Genomic DNA, 23,171 nt, shown 5'->3' on the forward strand with positions numbered 1-23,171 from the left:
TTCAGAAACTGGTGACAAAGTCCACACAGCCCTGGTGGGTAGGCCTGTGCTTGCCTTGCCCCTCCGCGCAGCAACTTCATGGCCTCCAAAGTCACAGTGGTCTGGAGCCTGCTACCTTCTTGATCTCATGGGTACCACCCCCCACCATGTCTCTTCTCTCCCCCCCTCCCCTCCACTTATTTCTCATACTGGCCTTCTTTTCCTCTTTTCTCAAACTCTCCCAAGTCCAGCCTGCCTTGGGCCTTTGCACGTGACGCCCCCTTTCGCTGTAATGCATTCGTTTGGATGGCTCACACTGCATTCAAATATCTTCCAGAGAACCCTGTCCAGGCCGTCTGCCCACAGAACATTGTGTTCCCAGACTACTCTCAGGTCCTGTATCAGAGCAGACATCACTCACTGAAATGAGGCAGATTACCTATGTATTATCTGACCTTCTCTGCTAGAATGTAAGCTTTGGGAGGACAGCAGTCTAGTCTACTTGTTCTTACTATATCCCTAGAGCTAGAATGGTGACTGTCACATAACAGAGATTCGAGCCACACTGAATGTCTGAATGAATGGATGAACAAACTTATCTGGGTAAAACTCCATGCCTACACAGCCATCTTCTCTTGACCTGGACCCAAAGCACCTTGACTTCCAGCAGCACAGCTTCTCCCTCACTACAGGGTGGGGGTGGGGGGCAGCTGGTCCTTCCAATGGCTTTGCAGCTGAAGGCTTCTGTGGAGGGGATGGGGCTGCCATGAGACCTAGGCTGGAGGTGTGATGAGTGAGTAGGCCTGGGCCTTCGAATGCTTTTCTCTGCCCTTTCCACTACAATAGCTGTGAGCCAATCTGTTTCCCATGCTGGGCTTCTACGAACAATCCCATTAGAAGGAGTGGCTCCACCATTAGAAGAAAAAGGAAAAGAACAAATTGGACCCCTTATTCAAGTTATAGATGAAGAATCAGCACCAGAGAGGGCAATGGACTTGCTCACACACATATAGTGGCAGAATGTTCTATCCCTAATGCTGCCCCTGTTAGGGCTTAAAAATTTGCTATGAGTGAAGAACACTTGCTTCCTCAAGTGTTATAACTTGCCTTTCCTTCTCTAAAGAATGGGGGCAGGGAAAGGGTTTGGGCTCACCTGCTCTCTGGCCATCCCAAGCAAACTTCAGGGGCAGAAGTACCTGTGGGGCTCACACTTGAGAGAGAGTTAGGTGGACCTGCCAGGAACACTCAGGAGACCCTGGCCCAAAGGATCACTACACGGGACATTACACAGGCGTGGTGCCCCCTGGCTCCATAACTCACAGACGTTTCAGGCAGGGACAGTTTCTTCTCAGAAAGGCACAGAGCTGTCCAGTGTGGACCCAGCCCTCTGACAGTCTTATTACTGGCAGACTACTAACTTCTGTCCTTTTTTAGAGACACCTTTTTTCTGTTTTTGTTTTTTCCTCCCTTTCCCTTTTCTGTCTTCTTCAGCTATTTCCATGGAGCTTTTGCTGACTGGAAATTTTATGTGAATCATTGCTGCAAACCCAGGAGTTCATTTCATCACTGGCAATCAGCTCTTGTCCTTGGGGAGACCTAATTAGGTAGTATAGGACTTTTGATGTTGTTTCCATGGAAACCCCCATAGTAATGGTGCACATGTATATGCTCCAGGGAACTTGAAAAAATATATATATATTATTACTAGATTTTAAGACAATCTTGAATTTTTTCCTTTTGCTTTTCTTCTGCACATATTTTTGTAAATGATAGAGATTTCCTCTGGAGTTTTTCTCCCACAGAGAGAGAACAGTAGAGAACACAAAAGGCCTTTTCCATGTTCTCTCCTTTAATTAAAAAAAATATATAGCTGCGCAAGAATGTAAGTTTTTCAGGTTGGTCAGAAAATGTCTAAGCAGGATCTCCCCTGACAGCTGAGAACATTTCCATGAAAGAGTTTGTTTAAATAAAGAATCTGAAAGGCCTCGAATCTTCCAAAATAGAATGGGGGGGGGGGAAGTAGTGAATTCAATGAATGTACTCTAAATTTATTTACCCTAAAAGGGGTGGGGAGTGGGGGGGGGGGAAGCAGATTTCCTGTGCGGCTCCAGTGGCAAGGCAGGGGCCTCTGTGGGCCCGGTGCGTGGTGCCCCATATGTGGATGTAGGAGCATGTGGGATAGCCTCTTATCACAGTCAAGACAACCTGACCCTGGCCCACAGCTAACAGGGTAATTCCCAAGTGTCCTGTCCTAGGTGACCAGATGACCCCTCAGAGTTACCTCTGGGGAGCTGGTGGATGACGTCATTACTCTGTAGAAAGAATGGGGGGAATATGCAGGCCTGGTCTGACTGAGGCCCAGCATACTTTATATACCAATGAGCCATAGGTAAAATTCAAGGGTTTCTGGAGAATCCATAAATAACTGAAATTATTTTCTTTGATACCTCTAATTGGCCATTCAAGAATGGAATGTCCATGCTGCCTTTTGTGCGAGCTGTCAGGTAATCCATGTGCCCCCAAAATTTGCCAACAAGGTTTGCTGTTTCCAGACTCCCTGCAGCTTTTCTCCCTTTACTCTGTCAATTCTTTTTGCCTTTGTTCCTTGATTCAGTCTACTGACTTCTTCACACATGAGAAACACTTTGCATGCAAAATAACTAAACTGCTTGCAAAATAACTTTGATATGCTTGGTATTATTCTTTGATACATTAAATGATGTGACCACTGGGCAGGGATAGGCTGCCTGGCCCTTGATCATGAGTTACTTGAAGTTGTTAGTTACCAAGTTACTTGAGCAAGACGGGCGTTCGTGACTGCTCCAGTGTGCAGTGGGAGTGCCTTCTAGGGACGGTGGCATGAGAAAGGAAAGGGAAATGGTGACATGGCAAGCAAATTACCTGACTCTTCCAAAACACACACCAAATCAGTGCATGAGCTACACTTCTTATGTGTTGGTTTTGTTGCATAACAAAGCACTCCACCTAATGGCTTGAAACAATAATCATTTTGCTCATGGCTGCAGCGGTTGGTGGTCTGGGCTAGGCTCAGCTGGGTGGTTCTTTGGTCACCTGGGGCAAGTAGCTCTTCTGGGACAGTTTCCCTCTCATACCTGGCAGCTGGCGCTTGGCTGGAGCCTGGGGTGACAGGGAAAATGCAGCGGTGTGTCTATTTTTCAAACCTATGCTGCATTACATTTTCCAATGTCCCATTGACCAAAGCAAGGCATGTGGCCAAGTTTAGATTTAAGGGGTTGGGAAACAATGGGATGGGCAGCATCTGTGGCTCTCTTGGTATACTACCACACCAGGTTTGTCTGATACAGACCTCCAGAGACTCTTGAAACCTCTTTTTTTTTTTTAAAGATTTTAATTTATACAAGAGCTGGGGTACAGGCCAGATGTGCGGGAGTGCGAGAGGATTCACCAGAGACAGAGTGGGGAACAGAACAGGCAGACTGACGAAATACACTGCTGAGGGGAGCAGCAGGCAAGACAGGAGAGGTCTGCTGCGCCATGTGGGTTGTTCCTCAAGGCTGGCAGGGATCGAACCGGCACTGCAGAGGCTGTGGACAGCCTCACAGCGCTGCGCTCAACTGCCTGCGCCACCAGGGAGGCCCCTGAAACCTCATCTTACCCAAGAAACCCCACGATGGACCCTCATTGTGACTCTCTTATACTTGAGCTTTTTGAGACCCGGTGCTAATTCGTGAGGCACGTGTTTGATTCATATTCATGTCAGCACAGTGTCCTCACCTACTTGGTTCTTTCTTGTAGAAGTATAATTGACAAACAGAATTGTATATATTTAAAGTATACAACATGACTTGATAAACATAGACATTGTGAAATAATTACCATAATCCAGTTATTGACACCTCTGTCACTTCATATGGTTACCTTTTGTGTGTGTGTGTGTGTGTGTGTGTGTGTGTGGGAGAACACTTAAGATCTACTCTCTCAGCAGATTTTAAGTACTAGTCGGTTGTTGCTGTTTTATTGAATTGAGTTGAGTTGAAATGAGTTGGTTCTCCTTTCTCTCTAATTACAAGCTCCTTGAAGACAAGTTGGACTGCTCTGTCACATAAAATCCTCCTCCCCTCTCCCCCAAGCTCTTGGGATTATGCCAACAGGCTAAAAATCCTGCAGGTTCTCCAAGCCACTTAAGAAGGATTCAGTCTGGGGTCAGCTCTGTAGAGGGCAGCATCTTAGGTGAGAGCAGGCTCACCTTACATCTTCAGGTTGGCCTCACTCCAGATAAGGGAAATTACTATTTTAGGCTAAGGAGCCAGATAGACTCAGGACGATGGACAATGTAGCTTCCCTTTCCCACTCAGGGAAGTCAGTTCTCAGGGCTAACTGATCTACCCATTCTCCCCCTGACTACCCTCCAGTTCCCCTCTGATAATCACTAACTTGTGGTGTAGTTACCAAGTTACTTGAGCAAGACGGGTGTTTGCAACTGCTCCAGTGTGGGGAGTGCTTTCCAGGCATGGTGGCATGAGAAAGGAGGGGATCAGGTTGGGAGAAAACTCCTTGGTGAGCCCCAGGTCCTTGAGACTTCTGCTCTCAAGGGCCTCCTGGTGCTCCATGTCCAGTGATAGCCTGTCCTTGTCACTCACCACTCATCCAAAAGTCATCAGACTGGGCCTCCCTGGTGGCGCAGCGGTTGAGCGCTGGGTTGTGAAGCTGCCCGCGGCCTCTGCGGCGCCGGTTCGATCCCCGGCTGCTCCCCGGCCACCGGAGGAGGGTCCCACATGGCGCGCAGACCTCTCCTGCCGCCCGCTGCTCCCCTCAGCAGTGTGCTTTGGTCCTTCTGCCTGCTCTGCTCCCCGCTCTGGCTCTGGTGAATTCTCTCACCCTCCCGCGCTTCTGACTGTACCCAGTGCATGTATAAACAAAACAAACAAACAAACAAATAAATAAAAAAACATGCCTCTATAATAAAAAAAAAAAAAACTTTAAAAAAAAAAAAAGTCATCAGACTGCCCAGAGGTGGACAGTCAGGCTGTTCTGTAACCAAGCTGGGTGGCTGAGACCAGACCATGGGGAGCATGGTCCTTTGTTGGAGCCACTTGCACTCCTGCTCTCACTCCTCTTGTCCAGAAATACCAAGATCCTGGTTCCACATTAGTTCCAGAAACTTCTAAATCAGACAATTTATTCCTGTTCTGACCACCCTGTGGGAATAGGAGGGTGTTCTTCCTGTGGCATGTGATGAATCGCCGGGTACTTCATTAGTCACAAGCTCGGGGATGAGTTTTCTATGGGAATTTTCATTCTGGGTGGATGACAAGGACAGCCAGCAGCCTCTCTTCTTCTCCCTGTGATATAGTCGTCCACCTACTACCCCTGTCAAGCTGGGCAGAGCCATGACATGCCCTCGCCTTTACCTTGGATGGCATACATCTCGTTCCCCATCAGAAAATCAAAGGAATCTGTGACTTCAGCTCCTGCCCAGAGTGAACCCAGTTGCTATGGAAACCTGATGCATTTCTCTATTGTAGGGTGGCTTTCATTTTGTATTTGAAGAGTTGGGCCAGGCAGTCATGTTACCTTGGCCTGGCCTGGCCTGTCAGCGGTTAGGAACAAGGAGCTCCCTGCACAGCCATTCGGTCTCTCTAACTGATGGGGGAGAAATCCCAGCTCAGCCACCCAGAGAGGGTGGCAATGTCGCTGAGTGCCATGCTGGCATCCCCTCCCGTTTGTAGATTGCACCTCCTAGTTAGAGCCTCACAGGCTGAGGTCCCGTCCTCAGCATCTTGCTCCTTCTACTTCTCCATCCTGATACTCACCATGAGGCCATGCCCAGAGCTGCTTTGTTCAACCTTGAGTCCCCAGGATCCTAGCAGATAGGGGCCTTCATCACACACATAAAAAACAACAACAACGATTTATTTTTGTGCCATTGACCCTTGAATAACACGGGTTTAAACTGTGTGGATTCACTTACATATGGATTTTCTTGTAAACAAATGACAAACTTGCAGTGTCAATAAATGTAGCACAGTACTGAAAACATATTTGTTTTCTTCCTTATGATATTCTTTTTTTAAAAAAAAGATTTATTTATTTATTTATACAAGCACTGGGTACAGTCAGAAGCACGGGAGGGTGAGAGAATTCACCAGAGCCAGAGCAGGGAACAGAACAGGCAGACCGACGAAACACACTGCTGAGGGGAGCAGCGGGAGCGGCAGGAGAGGTCTGTGCGCCATGTGCGACCCTCGCCAGAGGCCAGGGATCGAACTGGCACTGCAGAGGCTGTGGGCAGCTTCGCAGCCCAGCGCTCAACCGCTGCGCCACCAGGGAGGCCCCCTTATGATATTCTTAGAACGTTTTCATTTGTCTAGCTTACTTTATTGTAAGAATCAATTTACTGTAAGACTCTATCTTACAGTGTTGTACATATGACATACAAAATATACTCATTGTCTATGTTATCTGTAAGGCATCCCGTCAGTAGCAGGCTGTTAGTACTTAATTTAAAGGTTACAAGCAGTTATATGCATTTATTGGACTGCTCAGGGGGGTTGGCGCCCCTAAGCCCTGCGTTGTTCCAGCATGAACTCTGGTTTACAAAGCTCTTTTCAATGGGCCCTTTACAAGCTCATTATCTCCTTTACTCCCCATTATAGCTCCAAGGTTCAGGGCAGGAAGAAGGGGAAACTGAGGTTCATGGGCTTTGCTTTCCCCTGTGGGCCCCCAGGTGTGGGAGATGTGGCTTTTCCTCCTGGCTAGTTGGTTATGAGAAGATGACAAACTGTAGGAGGAACAAAGAGGAGGGAAAGGGGCAGGATGCTTGTTGACTATACAGTAGAAGGTTCCTTTGACTCAGACCCTGAGAAAACAGAGAGACAGAGTAAAGGGCCCCCTCAGTCCCTAATCTCCCTGTGAAGTGGGGATAAATTGGGGGCAGGGAGAGGAGGAAATCTCAGTTCACTCTTTGGCTAACACCCCAATCCATTCTGACCAGACCTCCCTGTTACTCCCTCTGTGCTGGGGGTGTTTTCCAGGGTAAATAAAACTTCTGCCCAACATTAATTTTTAATTTAGCCTAACTTCCATGTGAACATGGATCCTTCCTGGGATTTCCAGGGTGCTCTCCTGGCTAACATGTACCGATGCTGTGACCTCTCTAGGGCACCAGTTCATGCTAGGTTCCCGGACCTGGTTAGGGCGGCATGAGTAGCCTGACTGAGTACCCCTCTCTGTGGCCCTGGAACAGACACATTGCAGGGCAGGTCTTGAGTAGGGGTGTGTGTGGAACCAAATTGTTACGCGCTTGACTATTGTTTTGCCATTTTGTGTATATAACCGCCATTTTAGAATTTTGGGTTTAAGTTTCGCTTTCCTGGAAGATGATTCCCGGAAAATGATGCAACACTCAAAAAATGTGTCTCATGCTCTACCAACTGAGCTAGCCGGGCGCCCAATATCAAAGGTCTCAGACCATTCTTGTGTCCGCTGATAAGAAAGCAACCAATTAAGGAAACCGCGGCATCCCCAAACCATCTGTTTGAATTTTGAATTGCGCCCGCGCCAAAAATGCCTTTTAGTAGTCAATGAGTAATTGCCAGCTTGTTTTAAAATTTAAGCTTGCTTGTAACCCTATAAATACCTTCCCATTTCCCCAGTTCGGGGCTCTCGCCATCCACCGCTGCATCGGTGAGTGTCATGAGTCCAGACTCGGGTCTGTATTAAACTCCCTTTTGTGCTTGCATCAGCTGTCCTTGATTTCTTGGGGGCTGCGTTCATTGTTCGCGGGCACAACAGTGTGCGCATGAGCCAGCTGAGACAGAGTGATAGCCAGAGCTGCTGGAAGGCCAAGGCCCCAGCCTACGGTGCCAAGAAATGCCTCCACTCACTGCCTCTGAGAAAGGAGGTGCACTTCTGCCCAGGATAGCCCCACACTCACACAGATCTCATGAGTAATTGCCAGCTTGTTTTAAAATTTAAGCTTGCTTAAATCTCAGATCTCATCCTCTAGGCATCAGAACCTTAGGCATGTCAAAGCTGGGTGGGATCTTAAAGCCTCTCATTTCACAGAAATGGAAAGTGGGGCCACAAAGGGGAAGGATTTGAGGTCCCTTTCATAGACATCAAGCATGGGTGGGAACCCCCAGTGGAACCTCCTTGAGAACAAAGTTTGGATCTTCCGTGTGTGTGAACTCCAAGTCTGAACCTGAGCAGGATACACAACAGAGGCTTGTTTCAGCTGCTTTGCTCATCCCCAAGGCGTGGCAGTGCGAATCTCAGCTTTGCAGAAGGTTAAGGCTGAAAGGGAGCATAGACATCACCAAGTCCAACCTTCATTTTAGGGAAGACTAAGACCCCTTCCATTAATGCTCAAAGTAAGAGTAACGGATTCTTACCATGGGCTGTGTCAGGCAGGATTCTCTGCACTCCACTACACTAACCCAGGCTGTTCTCGAGACATCTGTGCAGCAGGGATTACCATCATCCCCACATGAGGAAACAGAAGGACAGAGAGGTTCAGTAAAGTACCCAAATCACAGAGCCAGTTAGTGTTAGGGGCAACATCCAGCCATAGCAGTCTGGCTTGTGGGCTCACCCCATTACGCCCAGCAAGGCTGTCTGGGGCCTGAGCACCAGCCAACACCATGGGTCCCTTCTCTGACTGCAGCAGGAAGCTGTGCCTGGCAGCCCACTTGCATAGGAAACAATCTCATGTGCCCTTCAGGACTTAGTTCAGAACCCGGCGCGGGTCAGGGACCTGTTTCTAACACAGACGAGCTCTTCTTCCTCATCATGAAGCAACCCGACTGGGTGTGCCTGCAAACAGGAAGGGCCCTTGGGAAGCAATCAGCAATTTGCAGAAAATGGAGGCCTAGAGGGCAGTGTGTCTTAGCCAGGTCTCCCCCACTCTGTTGGCAGAACTCGCTCCGCACTAGCAAGGCCTCCCACGAGGCCCTGCCCTGGTTCAGCCTTGCCGCCCTCACGCAGTGGGGGTTCAGTTCTGGCCACACTAACGGACTCTCTGTTCCCGCCAGCTCTTCGTGATCGACAATGGTGCGGACGACTGGCGGATAGCCATGACCTACGAACGCATCCTCTACATCAGCCTGGAGATGCTGGTGTGCGCCATCCACCCCATCCCCGGTGAATACAAGTTCTTCTGGACGGCGCGCCTGGCCTTCTCCTACACCCCCTCGCGGGCGGAGGCCGACGTGGACATCATCCTGTCCATCCCCATGTTCCTGCGCCTGTACCTGATCGCCCGCGTCATGCTGCTTCACAGCAAGCTCTTCACCGATGCCTCCTCCCGCAGCATCGGGGCCCTCAACAAGATCAACTTCAACACCCGCTTCGTCATGAAGACCCTCATGACCATCTGCCCCGGCACCGTGCTGCTGGTGTTCAGCATCTCGCTCTGGATCATCGCCGCCTGGACGGTCCGCGTGTGTGAAAGGTATTCCCGCAGCCTTGCTGCGCTGGGGTGGGGGGACAGGAGGAGAGCAGGGGGCCGGGATGCCGACGGAGGAGGTCTGCTTAGGAGCCTGGCGTGTCCCCAAACACCTCAAAGGCTGAAACGGAAAAGGGGAGGCAGGAGCTGGGGCGAATAGGAGCTGCAACGGTGGAACGTTGGAACCAAGGTAAGCTGGGAAGAACGCGTTTCTGGTATTCCCCCGTCTTCCACTCTCTTGGGAAGCTAGTGTATGGAAGCATCTGTTAACCTTTTCTCGTGTATAACACTGCACTTTCTGTATTCCCTCTCCCTCCTGGAGAGGAAGGATGCTCACTAACATTTCGAAGGCTCCGAGAAGACCTGCAATAATGAAACTGGTTGCATTTTGTTTAGTCCAGATTTTCCCAAAAGTGTCAGTGCACTGACCCTTTTCCTTGTACAGCGCTATGGATGCCTGGACACTCTAGTTTGGTGCACAGACCAGCAACAGCAACCTCACTGGGAACTTGTTAGAGTGCAGAATCGCAGGCCTCTCCTAGGAACTACTGAATAGGATTTGCATTTTACAGTGTCACCCGTGATTTGTATGCCCCTTAATGCACTATACCCATGGAGCACCATTTGGAAAACATCGAGGTGGTTGGTGGCTTAGAAGCGGCTGGTGGGAGAAAAGGGCCCAGTAAATTTGGGGCTCTAACACTTGATGCCAGCCTTTTCTACCCATCATCAATGAGTCTCAAGGGTGAGACTGTTGCCACAGCCTTCCTCTGACACCCTCAAGCTGCCCTGGGTGACTCTTCCCCCCTTCAAGCTGGCCCTGGGTGCTCATTTTAATGTGATTCCACATGCGGAGTCTGAATACTTTGGTTGGAAACTGGGATTCTGCCCCTAAGTATCTGTGAGACTTGGACAACACACTTAACCTCTCCGGGTTTCGGTGTACTTTCTTATTTATTTATTTATTGCATCAAAGAACTGGGATGTAGGCCAGAGGTGCGTGAGGAGAGAGGATTCACCAGAGGCAGAGTGGGGAGCAGAACAGGTGGATTGACTGAAATACACTGCTGAGGGGAGACAGGAGAGGTCTGCTGTGCCATGTGGGGTAGCTCCATGGACAGAATGAAACTCAGGCCATAATGGTGATGGCGCTGAGACTTAACCCCTAGGCCACCAGGGAGGGAGGCCCTGTCCCCTCATTTTAAAATGAGGATCTCTTGAGAGAGAAGGAAGAAGTATTCATTTGAGACAGATTATTTTTACAGTCATTACAGTTTTTTTACAGTTTTTTTTTTTTTTTTATGTTGAGGGATCTGGTCAAGCATCCCGTGTAAATGACATGGATCCCAGCACTCACCCTTCGTTTATTAGCACCCTTGTATTGGTGGATCTTCCACACACCTGCGTCCCAACCGAGGGAACGCTGGAAAATAAGTCTGGAGAGGGTTAGCTTAAGAACATCTCCCATGGGTACGTTGGACCAGATTTCCTACCTATTTTGAGATGTTCTATTTGCAGACATTTCTTTGTGGTATTTGGCCAGCAGGTACACGGTCCAACTAAGAGCATTCGGCTGCAGCAGCTGGGCCTTAAGGATGGCTGGGCCTGTCTCTGAGGACCAGTACAGTTCTGGGAGATGCTTCTTAGCCACAAAGCTCCAGGGACACACCATAACACCTACTTAGACCCCCACCGTCACTCAGCAGCTGGCACAGCTACATCTGCTCTAAGCAGGACCCCATTCCATGCTGCTTCCTGAACCTTCTCTGTTAACTGACACTATCTGCAGTGGATGAAACATGTACTTGGGTTCCAACCCCAAGCCCCTCCCAGTACTCTTAGCTGAGCAACGTCATGTAGGTCACATAGCCTCTCTGGGCCTCATGTTGTCCCTCTGTGAGCTAAGGATAACAATATCTGCTTTTACAGGATTTGTTGTTAAAGCCAACAGATAGTGTGAGTGGAGACTGTACACAGCCATACAATGAGACTGGAAATTAATAATAATTACAGAAAGCCCTTCATGTCCTTGGAACTTTATGACTGCCTTCTTATCATTAGTACAGACCAACTCCTACCTTAGGTAGACCTGTGTTTCCCTGTTTCCTTGCTAATTGTTTGAAGCAAAGTCTCCTAAAATAAGAATAATAGAATTTGCATAACGCTTTAAGATGTTTGAAATATTCCATGTCCTTAAATCAACCCTGTTTGGACATGGCTGGTCACCCCATTTTTCAGATGAGCGAATGGACTGAATATGGAACAAAGTACTTGCAAGTGAGCTTCATTGTTTATTGAATCTTTCACAAGTATAAGTGACTATTTTTTTTTTAGTGGAAAATAAGCACGCTTCAAAGCACACAGTTTGCAAGGTGCTCTGTTGCTCTTTATTCTCCATTGAGCGGCGCTCCAAGGCTGGGCCACCCTACTCCGGCAGAGCACCAAACCTTTCTCTGCAGAAATGACCTTCCAGCCCCAGCAGGAGTCCAAGGCAAAGGCCCAGAGAAACAGCAAGCAAAGCAGTTCTCCTAAGGTCCCCCTCCTCTTGTGCTTTGGCCCTTTGGGCAGAGGCTCCTGCTCAGATCTGGTGCGAGGGGTGTTCAGCACAGGGGATGTCACCATTGCTCCTGTTCCTTGGAGGCTGGCCCTGTGCCAGGTCTATGGGAAAGGCTTCATAGATGTCATCTGTCTCTAGACCTATGAGAGAGGCACCCCGACTCTCCCCATTTACAGTTGTGGAAACTGACAGAAAGTAGCAATCCTGGGGCCACAGCTTTAAAAGTGGAGCCAGAATTTGAAATTGATTCTGACTCTGAACTTCATGTTTGTCTCCCCATGTCAAGCCAAAACCTGCACTAACAAGGAGACGGTGGCCTAGACTCTCCTGGTGGCTTTCCTGATCTGAGAGTCTCAAAGCCACGGAGATTGACACTTGCTGTTCTGCCTGCCTCCCAGGTCTGTGCTCATCAGCAGCTTATCGTACTGTCTTCAGGCAGGACTGACTTCATGTTAATGCAAACATACCTGCGTGTAGCAGATGCCAGATGTGCTACCCCAATGCCCACTCCTCCCCCCATCCTCGGCCCAGGCTCTCTTTCCCTCAGCTGGTCTTGTGTAGCGGAGGCAGGGCCCCTCTCCAAGAATGGCCCTGGCTGAAGGGAGTTGCCTCAGCACAGGTCAAGCTCAGCCCCCTGTCTGGGGGCAGCAAGGATCGGATGACTTGTCTGTGTAGGAGTTTAAAGACCCAGCAGGACAGCTCTCACTGGGACTCCAGGCACCCAGGCTCCGAGGGGGCTTCGCAGGAGGCCCCCTTTGTGACTTTGCAGTGCTTTCTTCTTCTCCTCTTGCCCAGCCTACTTCCCTCAGCTGAGCCTGAGAGCATCCCTGCAAAGCCTCCCGCACTCAAACCTCAGTGTCTCAGAGACTCCCAGGAACATGATCTACAGAACTGAAAATATTTGTGAATAAGTATGTTTTTTCCTAATCAGGCAAAGTACTTCTCTTCACAAGAACAAGCAATTTCTTAGGGAATCAAGCTTAAATTATAATTGTCCTTTCCCAATGTCAAATAATAAGTAAGACTGGCAGAGGCAGTTGTACGGACACTGGAACCAGGGGCTGCTTTGGGGCCCGCAGGGTCAGACAAGGATGGGAAGGTGCTGTGGGCAAGCTGGTCCCTCCCAGCCTAAGAGGATCACCCGTCCCCTTAGACAACAGAAGGTAAATGACTTGTACAAGGTCACAGAGGAGCCTGACAGTTCTAGAAAAATTCCTGCCTCTGATGCCCAGAGTGGGGCTTGTTCACATTCCAGGTGGCTTCCATCAGCCCGGACTTATCTCTGGTTGTATACACATACTTCTGAAGTTGCTATGGAAATCCCTCCTCAGCAAGACACATTTTAAAAGACATATCTCATATCTGGGGTTGACTTTTATGTGACCATAAAGGTTTTTCATATTTCTTCCTCCTGAGGAGGGAGAGGGAGTTAGTGATCACCTAGGACAGCCTGCAACGGCGGGGGAGGGGCCGGCCTAGCTGGCAGGAGGGCAGAGACAACAGCGGACTTATTTTCCTTGGGCCCCAGCAAGGCATTACATCATAGGTTCTGAGGCTGACAGTTGTGGCACTCGGCATTCTCTGGGATTCTCCTGGCTGTGTGCCCACCTCCCACAGGCCTCCCAGAGCCCATCTGAGGAAGCTCCTCATTAAACACTGTCACATGCCAGGCAGCCTTGCTGGTGGAGAGACCATCCGAGGCCCCCGGGACAAACGGCAGCAGGTTGGGAAGTGGGCTTTCCTGGCATGCCTGAGCGGAGGCCTGCCAGCTCGCATTGGGATGTTTATCTCCCTGGGAAGAGCTGCAGGGCCTCCCATCACAGTGATGGAGTGGGCTGTCTTGTGATCCCCAGCCAGGTTTTGTAAATGACCTTCCAGCCACTTGAATGGACTGACTCCCTTTGGGCGCTTCTCTCCTGAGGCACCAGGTTCTGCTCACAGGCTGGCTTAGGTATTTGATAGTGATGGTGTGAATTTCCAGCTATCATGACATATTGATATTTTAATGAGAAATTTGGTTCAGAGACCTGGCTCTGGAATGGGAGGAAAATAATCATCGGGCCATTCTCTGACTAAAACAGAGCTACCTTCCCATTGTAAAAAAGAGAAAAAGCCTTCCTCCCTCCCTCTTCTCTGCCCATCTTAGACATCCAGGTCTGCACCAGCCAGAGTTCAGGGAGCGCCAACAGTTCCCTCCTGCCCCACCCCATCTCTTTCCCACAACCTCCACCAACTCTGGCAGGGGACCTCAATCTAAGAAAGAGCTGAGAGCAATGGGGCACAGGCCGTGGTTTCCCAGGCCGTGACTCCTCACGGGCCCCTTCCATTTGCGGCACAACCTCCAACATGGAATAGCACAACCTCCAACATGGAATAGCATAGCAGCAACTGGGGTGACGGGAAGAAGTGCCAGAACTTGTACTCGTAGTTATTTTTATCTAAAAAACCTTAAGCTTTACTAACATTTAATATGCAGGTAGACCATGAGGCAGATGTACAATTTATAATAAATATACATGGAGCAGGGGGAGGGCTCACACTCAAAAAATGTTCACTGATAGGGGTCCATGATTTAAAATGTTTGCAAGCCACTGGTGTTCTGCTAACCACAGCCATGCTATAAAAAGCTTCCTTAGGTGATTTCATGGTGATGCTGACAAACCTAGTAGATACAGCCTAGGCTGTATGGTACAGCCCACGGTGACCGCTGCTGTAGATGGGGCCTGTTCTTGACTGAAACAGCCATGATTATAGTGAATGAGGACAGGGACATGTCCTGCCACTGAATGAAGTCTGTAGGCCCACGACCCCTCCCCTCTACCTGGAGAAATGAGAAGTCAGCAGCCCTGAGGGCAGAGGAGCACCTAACTCTGCTGCCAGCTCTAGATAGACGGACTCCTGGTCTGAGGCAGAATGCAAGCGTGGGGGGTGGGGGGGAGTGAGGAAGAAGGAGGGGCACTGGGGGGAGGTGGGAAGCCTTTGAAACCAACCAGCAGCATTAAGAAAGAGGAAGTAAATAATTCTGAAGATGCAGAACAATGTTTAATCAAGAGAAGCAAAAAGCAAGATTGGAAGATTCTTGGGCACCCATACTGGGTGCTAGGAGATGTGATCTCTCTGCTAGCGAACAGCAGACAACTACGAAGTGAAAACATATCTGGATCACTTAACCACAGGGTTCCAGAAAACTAGCATTATCTTAGGAAGAAGGAAAAATCCACATCAGGGGCACTGGGTTTTTAAAGATGTGGAAGGTAAAGGACAAACTTAAAGTTCTCTCAGAGGGGTCGAACAAAGATGAGAGAGGAGGTTGGATAAGGCAGAATTGGAGGCTACAGAATTGTGGTTAAATCCAAGAATCCGTTATCTTGTAGGAAGAAAGCAGAATAATTTGGGTAAAAGCATAATCAAGGACAGATATGAAAAAAACTTTTCCAGAACTGGCGAATCGGAGTGTTAGGGGGAAAGGATGTCCTGAGCAAACTCCATACAGGCTTTGTGGACTCCACCCCGACTCCATCAAGACCCTGGGAACTACAAACCCCATGATCACCAAAGGGAAGGTTGCGAGGACCTGAGGGTGATGTTAAGCAGGTTCTCGGTTTGAGTGTTTAACTGGCCATGTGGCCAGGGGTCGCCCTCTAGGCCATGCAGTGTGCTAGGTTTTTCGCCAGCTGGCTGGGTCATTGGGATTCCAGGTCAGCCGATCGGGTAATAGGACGCATTTACAAATTTATGTCCCCCTTTTTCTCCCTGAGTTATTCATTTCCCCATTTCCCCTTCCCTTGTAAATAAACCTTTTATCAACCTTTTGTATGTGTCTGCAGTTTAGCATTAATAAGTCCCCTTTAAGTGCGCGGGTGAGGCCCACAGTCAGGCAACCCGTTTTATATCAGGGTTGCTCTGTAACAGAGGGTTACTCTGTAACAGGAGGGGTTGGGAGGTTAAGCAGCTCAAAAAGATTTCTTGTTCCCCAGTTAGAATGGATGAAATTTTATTTTTTGAAAATCTACTAAATTATAAAGTTAAATAGTCCTGAAAAGACACAGGAAACAGAGCAGACTTTCCCTCAGGACCCTGAGCTCCAGGAGACATTGGGACATTCGTGTCATTCACATGAGGCAACTAGAAAGGAACAAAAGTCACTCTTGGAGTTTAATGGACTCAGCCTACACTTTTTGGGGAGTTTGTACACCAGCTGACCAACAGATGAGTCACAGTTAAGATCCTAATAGTAGAACCGTATGAAAGAAAGATGATAGTAAGCATGATTGTAAAATCAAATTCTTTTTTTTTAAGATTTATTTATTTATGCATACAAGAACTGGGGTACAGGCCAGAGTTGTGGGGGGTGAGAGGATTCACCCAAGACAGAGTAGGGAACAGAACAGGCAGATTGGCTGAAATCACTGCTGAGGGGAGCAGCGGCTGAGACAGGAGAGGTCTGCTGTGCCATGTGGGTAGCTCCCTGGCTGGGGATTGAACTCGTGCTGCAGTGGCTGCGGACAGCTCCATATGTTGTGTTTTAACCCCTTGCACTATCAGAGAGGCCCTGTAAAATCAAATTCTAATGTCAAAGAAAAGGTAGATTCTGGAAAGAGTAGAGGTATGAAATAAAAACAAGAATTTCATAATAATTAGTGGTTGCAAATCTTCAGATTAAAGAGTTGAGAGGAGGCTAGAAAGGATTAGTAAAAGCATGTCAAATTCATCATGTACATAGAAGAGAATTTTTAAAGCCTTATCATTTGCTTTTAATAATTAGGGAAATGTAGTTTAAATCATTTTTTAAACCTAAAGTTAACTATGGTTAGAATTTTCAAACTGTAACAATTGTGATAACAATTGCATCAGCCAGGTATTATTTCACTTAATCCAACCACAGTTCTGTGAAGTATGGGGAGACTGTTATTATGTCCATTCCACATGAGAGAAAATGAAGGCACGGAGAGTTTAAGCAATGTGCTAAGGGTCACAACAAACCTGGGGTTTGGTAGACCCTAGACCCTATACTTTTCCCTGCTCTGAAAGTGTGCACTTTCCACATCCCTGGATGAGACACAAACAACATCAGAGACAGAAAAATAAAGGAAGCAGAAAGGAAGGATTTAAAAACAAAGCATGAAACAAGATGAAAGAAAACTGAACTTAAAATTTATAACAATCAACATAATTTAATTTACCTCTCCTAGTAGAAGACAAAGCCTCTTACTTAGATAGGATTTAAAAGCAAAATTTAATTTTGTGCTGTTTACAAAGGAGGTACCTAAAATGGAGGGACCCAGAAAAATACATGAATAGCAAAGGTTTATTAGGTAAGTACAAACTTAAGGGCAATTGAGTAGAAATTCTCATTTTAAGCCAAGTTGAATTCAAAGCAGAAATCATTAAATGGTCTAAAGGAACCACTTAATAGGGTAAAAATACTATACGCCATAAAACTGTAAACTCTTATGAAAAAACAAATAAATAAGGAGCCTGAGGATTTGAATTATTAAATGTTTTCATTAACTGATAAATGTTGAACTTGGCAGCCCATAAACAAATAATGCATCTTTTTTTTAAGTGTCCATGGAACATCGACAAAAATTGATTAACTTCTTGACCACAAGTTTCAAAACATCAGGGGCAGAAATCTCGGGTATATTTTCCAAACATGAGGCCATAAAACTACAATTAAAAGGAAACTTTTTGGGAGTGACTTTTAAACAATCTCAATTACAACTTGGCCAGAAAGAATTTTTCAAAACTACCCTTAAAGACTATTTAGAAAATTACAACAGTATTAACTCCATAGATCAAAACTCCGGGTGTGACCAAATTGTAATCAGATGAAAAATGAATCCTGCAAGTTTTTCATTTTTTAAAAAAATGAAGCATGAAAATAAATGGAATTTATTAGAAGAACAAAATAAACTTCAGGAGAACAGATTAAGTTTATAACAAAGATAAGGCCAGGAATTAATGAATTTAAAAGAACAAAAACAGAACTGATAAATCCAAGGTACCAATTTCTAATATAAATAATCAAATCTAATAAAACCAGATCACTTTTAACACATGGTATCAAAAGATACCAACTTCTAATAAATGTAATCAAGAAAAAGTGAGAAAATATAAAACTAGAAATTTTAAGAGGAAATTACTGATTCTGAGAATGATTCAATAAATAAGTGAGAATAAGTTAGCTTTCTTTTTTGAAAGAAACCATTAAGGGGGGCTTTCTCTGCAAGATATTAAAATGTATTATAAAACTAAGATAAATAAATCCCTTTGTGTTACTGAAAAATCACTAATGACACATCAGTGAAACCCAATGGAAAATCCTGAAATAAACCCATATATATGTAAGACCCCACATGAGAAAGAAAACCAATTAGGAAGCAATATTATTCAATAAATGTTAATAATATTGGATACTTGGATGAAAAATCTAATTAGAATCCTACTTCTCACCAACCACCAGAATAAATTCCACATGAATTAAAGAACCAGATGTGGGCCTCCCCTGGTGGCGCAGCAGTTGAGCGCTGGGCTGCGAAGTTGCCCACAGCCTCTGCAGCGCCAGTTCGATCCCGGGACTCCGGCAAGGGTCCCACATGGCGAGACAGTCCTTTCCTGTCTCGCCCGCTGCTCCCCTCAGCAGTGTATTTTGTCAGTCTGCCTGTTCTGTTCCCCGCTCTAGCTCTGGTGAATTCTCTTACCCTCCCATGCTTCTGACTGTACCCAGTGCTTGTATAAATAAATAAATAAATCTTTAAAAAAAAAAAAAAAAAGAACCAGATGTAAAGGAAGAAACCACAAACAAGTTCTGAGATGGGGAAGAACTATTAAGCAAAATCTCAGATGAGAACAAGAAGGAAAAGACTGGTCCATCTGATTCCATTAGATACACATTTTTAGATTCTTGTCCTTCAAAAAATAGCACAATTATTTTAAAAGCAAATGTTACACTAGGAAAACTATTTTCACAAACATGACTAGAGGTAAATATCCCTATTCTACAAAGAAGTCTTGGAAACCAATCAGAGAAACTCATCTCATTAAAAAGAGGCTGAAAATAAAAACAGACAACCACAAACTCATGTTTTAAATCAACAGGGCTGAGAAAATAAAGTTGAAAGAAATATAAAAATCCAATAAAATGAAACACACACACACATGTTCAGCCTCACTAGAGCTGCAAATTAAAACTAGGAGAATTACTTTTTTTTTTTTCTGGAACTGACAAAAATTTAAATAAATATAATTCAGTGCTGGCGAAAGTTGTTATTGGTGGTAATAGGGCAGGAAGATTGTTTCACCATAATGGCAGGAAGGAAAATTAGCACCACCTTTCTGGAAAACAATTTAAGAGTGTGCCCTGGGAGCCTGTACAAGTTTATAAGTTTAACCCAGTAATTCTCCTTCTAGGAAGCTATTCTAATGGAATCATCAGTTTATGTCAAGACTCTTGAGCACAATGCCCTCCTCAGTAGCAGAGAATCAGAAACCAAGTAAATGCCCAGGATTTAAACAATTAAATCAGGTCCAGCACACCCATAGGATTAGTAGTTAGGCAGCAATTTAAAAAATTAACATTTTGAAGATTATCATAAGGTAAGGAAAAAAAAGGTGTGATTTGAAAAAAAGAGCACACCAAATAATATTATAGAAGATGTTACCAACTAAAAATACATAGATAATAGTAATAGGAAGATAATATATGCATAGAAAATTTGGGGGGAAATTATGTAAATATGAAGTTGTTTTCTCTTTGGGATGTTACACGTGATTTTTCTCATTACATTTTACTGTATTTTCTACAACAACGATGCATGACTTAATATATGTATTTGTTTTTCTAATGGAAAGAGGTAGCATTCGTTTTGCCTCAAAAATCCCTCTTTTCGTCTGCCACAGGAATTCGTGTTTTAAATCAACAGGGCTGGGAAAATAAAGTTGGAGGGCTCAGTTTTGAGAAATAAAAGCCTCAGAACAGCGCGATGCACATTCCTGCCTGAAGGACTGCCTCTCTTACCGAGTAGCCAGTGGGCTTAGGGGACAAGGCAGGGGTGATCAAGGGAGTCTAGGCCCCAGGCAGGTGTGTCGCTTAGAGCCCCTCTGTGGCCGCCGACGATTATGGGAAGGCCTAGAGCCGGCATGGGGGCAGAGAAAGATCTATAGGGGAGGTACGGGGAGGCACAACGCTATTAGTTATTCAGCACTGGCTTTGGAGGTCCACGCCATTAAAACCTCGTGTTGGCAGGTAGTTCCCGCGCCGCCAAGGCCAGGGACCGGGTGGTAACCTGGGCGGGGCTCCGCTAGGGGGCGCAGGACTCCCGGCTGCAGGTGCACAGGTGGGGGCAGGTGGGCGGGGTCTGCACGGACAGGGCGGGCCGCAGAGGAGTATCCCGCCTGGGCTGCTGGTCCAGCGCTGCGCGATGGGGTGCCGGGTGCTGGGGCCCCCTTAAGACCTGGGGCTGGCTTCTCTGCCCCAGGGCTGCTTCAACCTCATCTCTAGTAGCGCTCCAACTCTGACTTCACGGGCGTGTTTACATGCCCCCTCCATCCTCCCTCACAGCCACTTGTCTCTTTGTTATTTTTAATTTCACAATTCTTCCCTCTTTCTCTTTTGCAGTATTTTTGTGCCTTGATACAGAAATCGTTAATTTATGACTAGTTTCTTGTTTTTATTTATGTTACATAATAATTTATTATTTATATTATATTATAATTAAGGAATGACACCCCAGAAGAATCAAGAAGTGGGCAAATGAGGAAGATTTCAGTAAAAATAACGTTCTGAAGCACTAATTTTGGCACCGTGTGTGCAAAGGGAACTCCATAATGCATGAGGAGCCATGCCACTTTTCCAGTCCAGTCAGTCCCCAAATTACTACGAGCTGGTGAGACACTAAACCCTCAGTTTCGATCCACTGTCTCTGCTGGGAAGTCACCAATTTCTTTGCATTCAGGATTTCTGCCTTAGGGGGACCCAGCTAAGTGCCGGGCCTCTCCAGCTGCAACGATCTTCCTTTCTTGGTGAGGATCTGAGTGAATGAAGTCCTGCAGGAAGAAGCTGGAATGGGCATCTTCCTGTTCTCTAGCACATAGCAAGCACCCTACTGGATGTAGGGAAGGAGCTGCTTATCATGGATTCTTATCATGGATAACTTTGGGCTTAATCTCTCCACCACCAAGACCCCCAACCAGGGCTGTGCCAATGGGAGGAGACAGTAACAAAATTCCTATAATGGTGGGAGCCCTTGGGGGAGTTGAGGGAAAGGGAGGGGTTTCCGTAAATCACATCAGCCTCATCTATTTGTGGACTGACATTAGTCAAGACTGGAAATCCACATTCTGTCAACTTTTCCATTTTCCCACGTGTGCAGTGCACTGTGCCCCGCATCTGAGTGTAGGCACGACCAGCGGACGCTGGCCCCCACCCGGAACCTGCCCATGTGTTCAGCGGCCCAATCACCTCCCGTGTACTCTCTTCTCTACTCCACTGCGTGGAGTCCTGCTTCTGCTGGAGGATCCCATACATGATCTTCTCCTTCCATTTAATACAGACCCTTCCATCCTCTGAGACTTGGCCCAGGCCCCCAGAGGCAGGGCTGGGAGGGAATGTGGGTGAGAACATTCTATACTCCAAATGACACCTCATTGAGCAGCCCTACTCCCCCCGCCCCCACTCTGTCTAGATGCCTACTTCCTCTGTGCGCTGCCCAGGAGTTTAGGGGCAACCACAGTCCCTTGATGGCTTGGGAAGGGGGGACTCACCAACTCTAACTCACCTGGCTGGGCATTTTATTCTCCCAAGAGGCTCGTGGGATCTGTATGCTAACAATGCCTGTAGGCTGCTCCAACAGGCCCAGACTCACTGAGACAGGCTAGATGGGCTCTGACACCCCCAAAATAGAGGGGCCACAGAGCCTAGTCAGTAAAACGTCTTCTGAAAATTCTGAACATGTTTCAGCTGAGCCAACACACATGAGCAGCAGGTAAGAGCCAGTTTGGCTCTTGGTCACACTGTTTACATTGCCCATGTCCTTAGCCTGCCACACAGCCATTATTGACCACTGCGATGGAAATGTGCCACTTTAAAAGACCAATCCATTTGCAGGTAGCACTGGCTTAGAAATAGGTTCCTGATAGCATTTAAAAATATGTCTCCTTGTGGTTCTCATTTTAGGTCCTAACTTTTCGGTATCCACACAAAAGCAGTTCCAGCAACACAGGCAATCCTCCGCAGGTACCTGGGGACTGTGGTTGCCCCTCACTCTTGGATAGTGATTCCCAGTGGTTAAACTGTGGCCATCTAGGCAGATGGGGCTTAGGTCCTGGCACCTGCTGCTGTTAGCAGGTGGCCCTGGGCAAGCTAGGCCTCAGGACAAACTGGGAAATGGCATGACTCACAAAAACCCTTAGCACAGAGTAAAGCAGTTTGCACAAGGTGAGCGGCCAGTGAGGCAGGCTGGTATTCTCTCTTCCACTGGAGGCACCTTAGATATTTAAGAACAGATTTTTGTTTTCTCCAAACTAGTGGCCTCAAACCACTTTAATAAGTCCTCACAAGTCTCTACTCTTTTGCTCAGCCTCCTCCCTGGTCATCAGTTTCCCCACAAGGAGGAGGCCCCAGACTGAACACAGTGCCCCAGGTGTTAGGCAGCCTCCTGTTTTCTCTGTTTCTCCTTTTAATGCAGCCTGAGATTGGCTGCAGGCTGGGCAAGGGCTCCCAGAACAGGCGCAACGGCCTGGAAATCAGGAAGCGAGACACATTTCTGTTTAGGTTTGAACTTCAGACAGTCCCCTTTACAGCCCCGCTCTATTGTTAACTTTTGCTCAATACAGCTGCAAAGGCTCTGCGTAGCCTCAGCTCTGGGAGTGACTGGCACCTCTCTCGCTGAAGCCCACCGCCTGATGGGCGCTACAACTGAGTTAAAGACAGAAGGGTGTTAAGCCATACCGGGGCCAGGTAGGACTCTTAAGTCAGAGGCTTGTGTCCTGTTCCCAGTATTATTAAGGGCCTGGGTGGGGGGTCCTTTCTCCCTTAATTTTGCCGATGATGAAAGCAGTGGTTTATTAGGTTCTTGCAGATCTTCAAACAGGTATTGTTGGAATACCCAGTTCTGAGACTGCCTCGCCCACGCCCTGCACCCCTCCCACTTGCGGCCTTCCCAGCCCCTTCTTTCCGCCACCAGATCCTCATCCGCACTTTCTCAT

General features: G+C 47.1%; 1 protein-coding gene across 4 annotated transcripts in view; it reads left to right on the plus strand.

The window, feature by feature from the left end:
* Positions 1–23,171, plus strand: part of KCNN3 (potassium calcium-activated channel subfamily N member 3) — a 155,391-nt gene that overhangs the window by 81,689 nt on the left and 50,531 nt on the right. For all 4 annotated transcript variants that reach the window (XM_037498372.2, XM_054691350.1, XM_054691351.1 and 1 more), the window contains exon 3: positions 8,994–9,412. In XM_037498372.2, coding sequence (XP_037354269.1) covers positions 8,994–9,412 — 419 coding nt within the window. The remainder of the gene's footprint in view (positions 1–8,993; positions 9,413–23,171) is intronic.

The sequence above is a fragment of the Talpa occidentalis genome, unplaced genomic scaffold (genome assembly GCF_014898055.3).
Source record: "Talpa occidentalis isolate TD23 unplaced genomic scaffold, MPIMG_talOcc4v2.1 talOcc4.9, whole genome shotgun sequence".
Classification (NCBI taxonomy): Eukaryota; Metazoa; Chordata; class Mammalia; order Eulipotyphla; family Talpidae; genus Talpa; species Talpa occidentalis.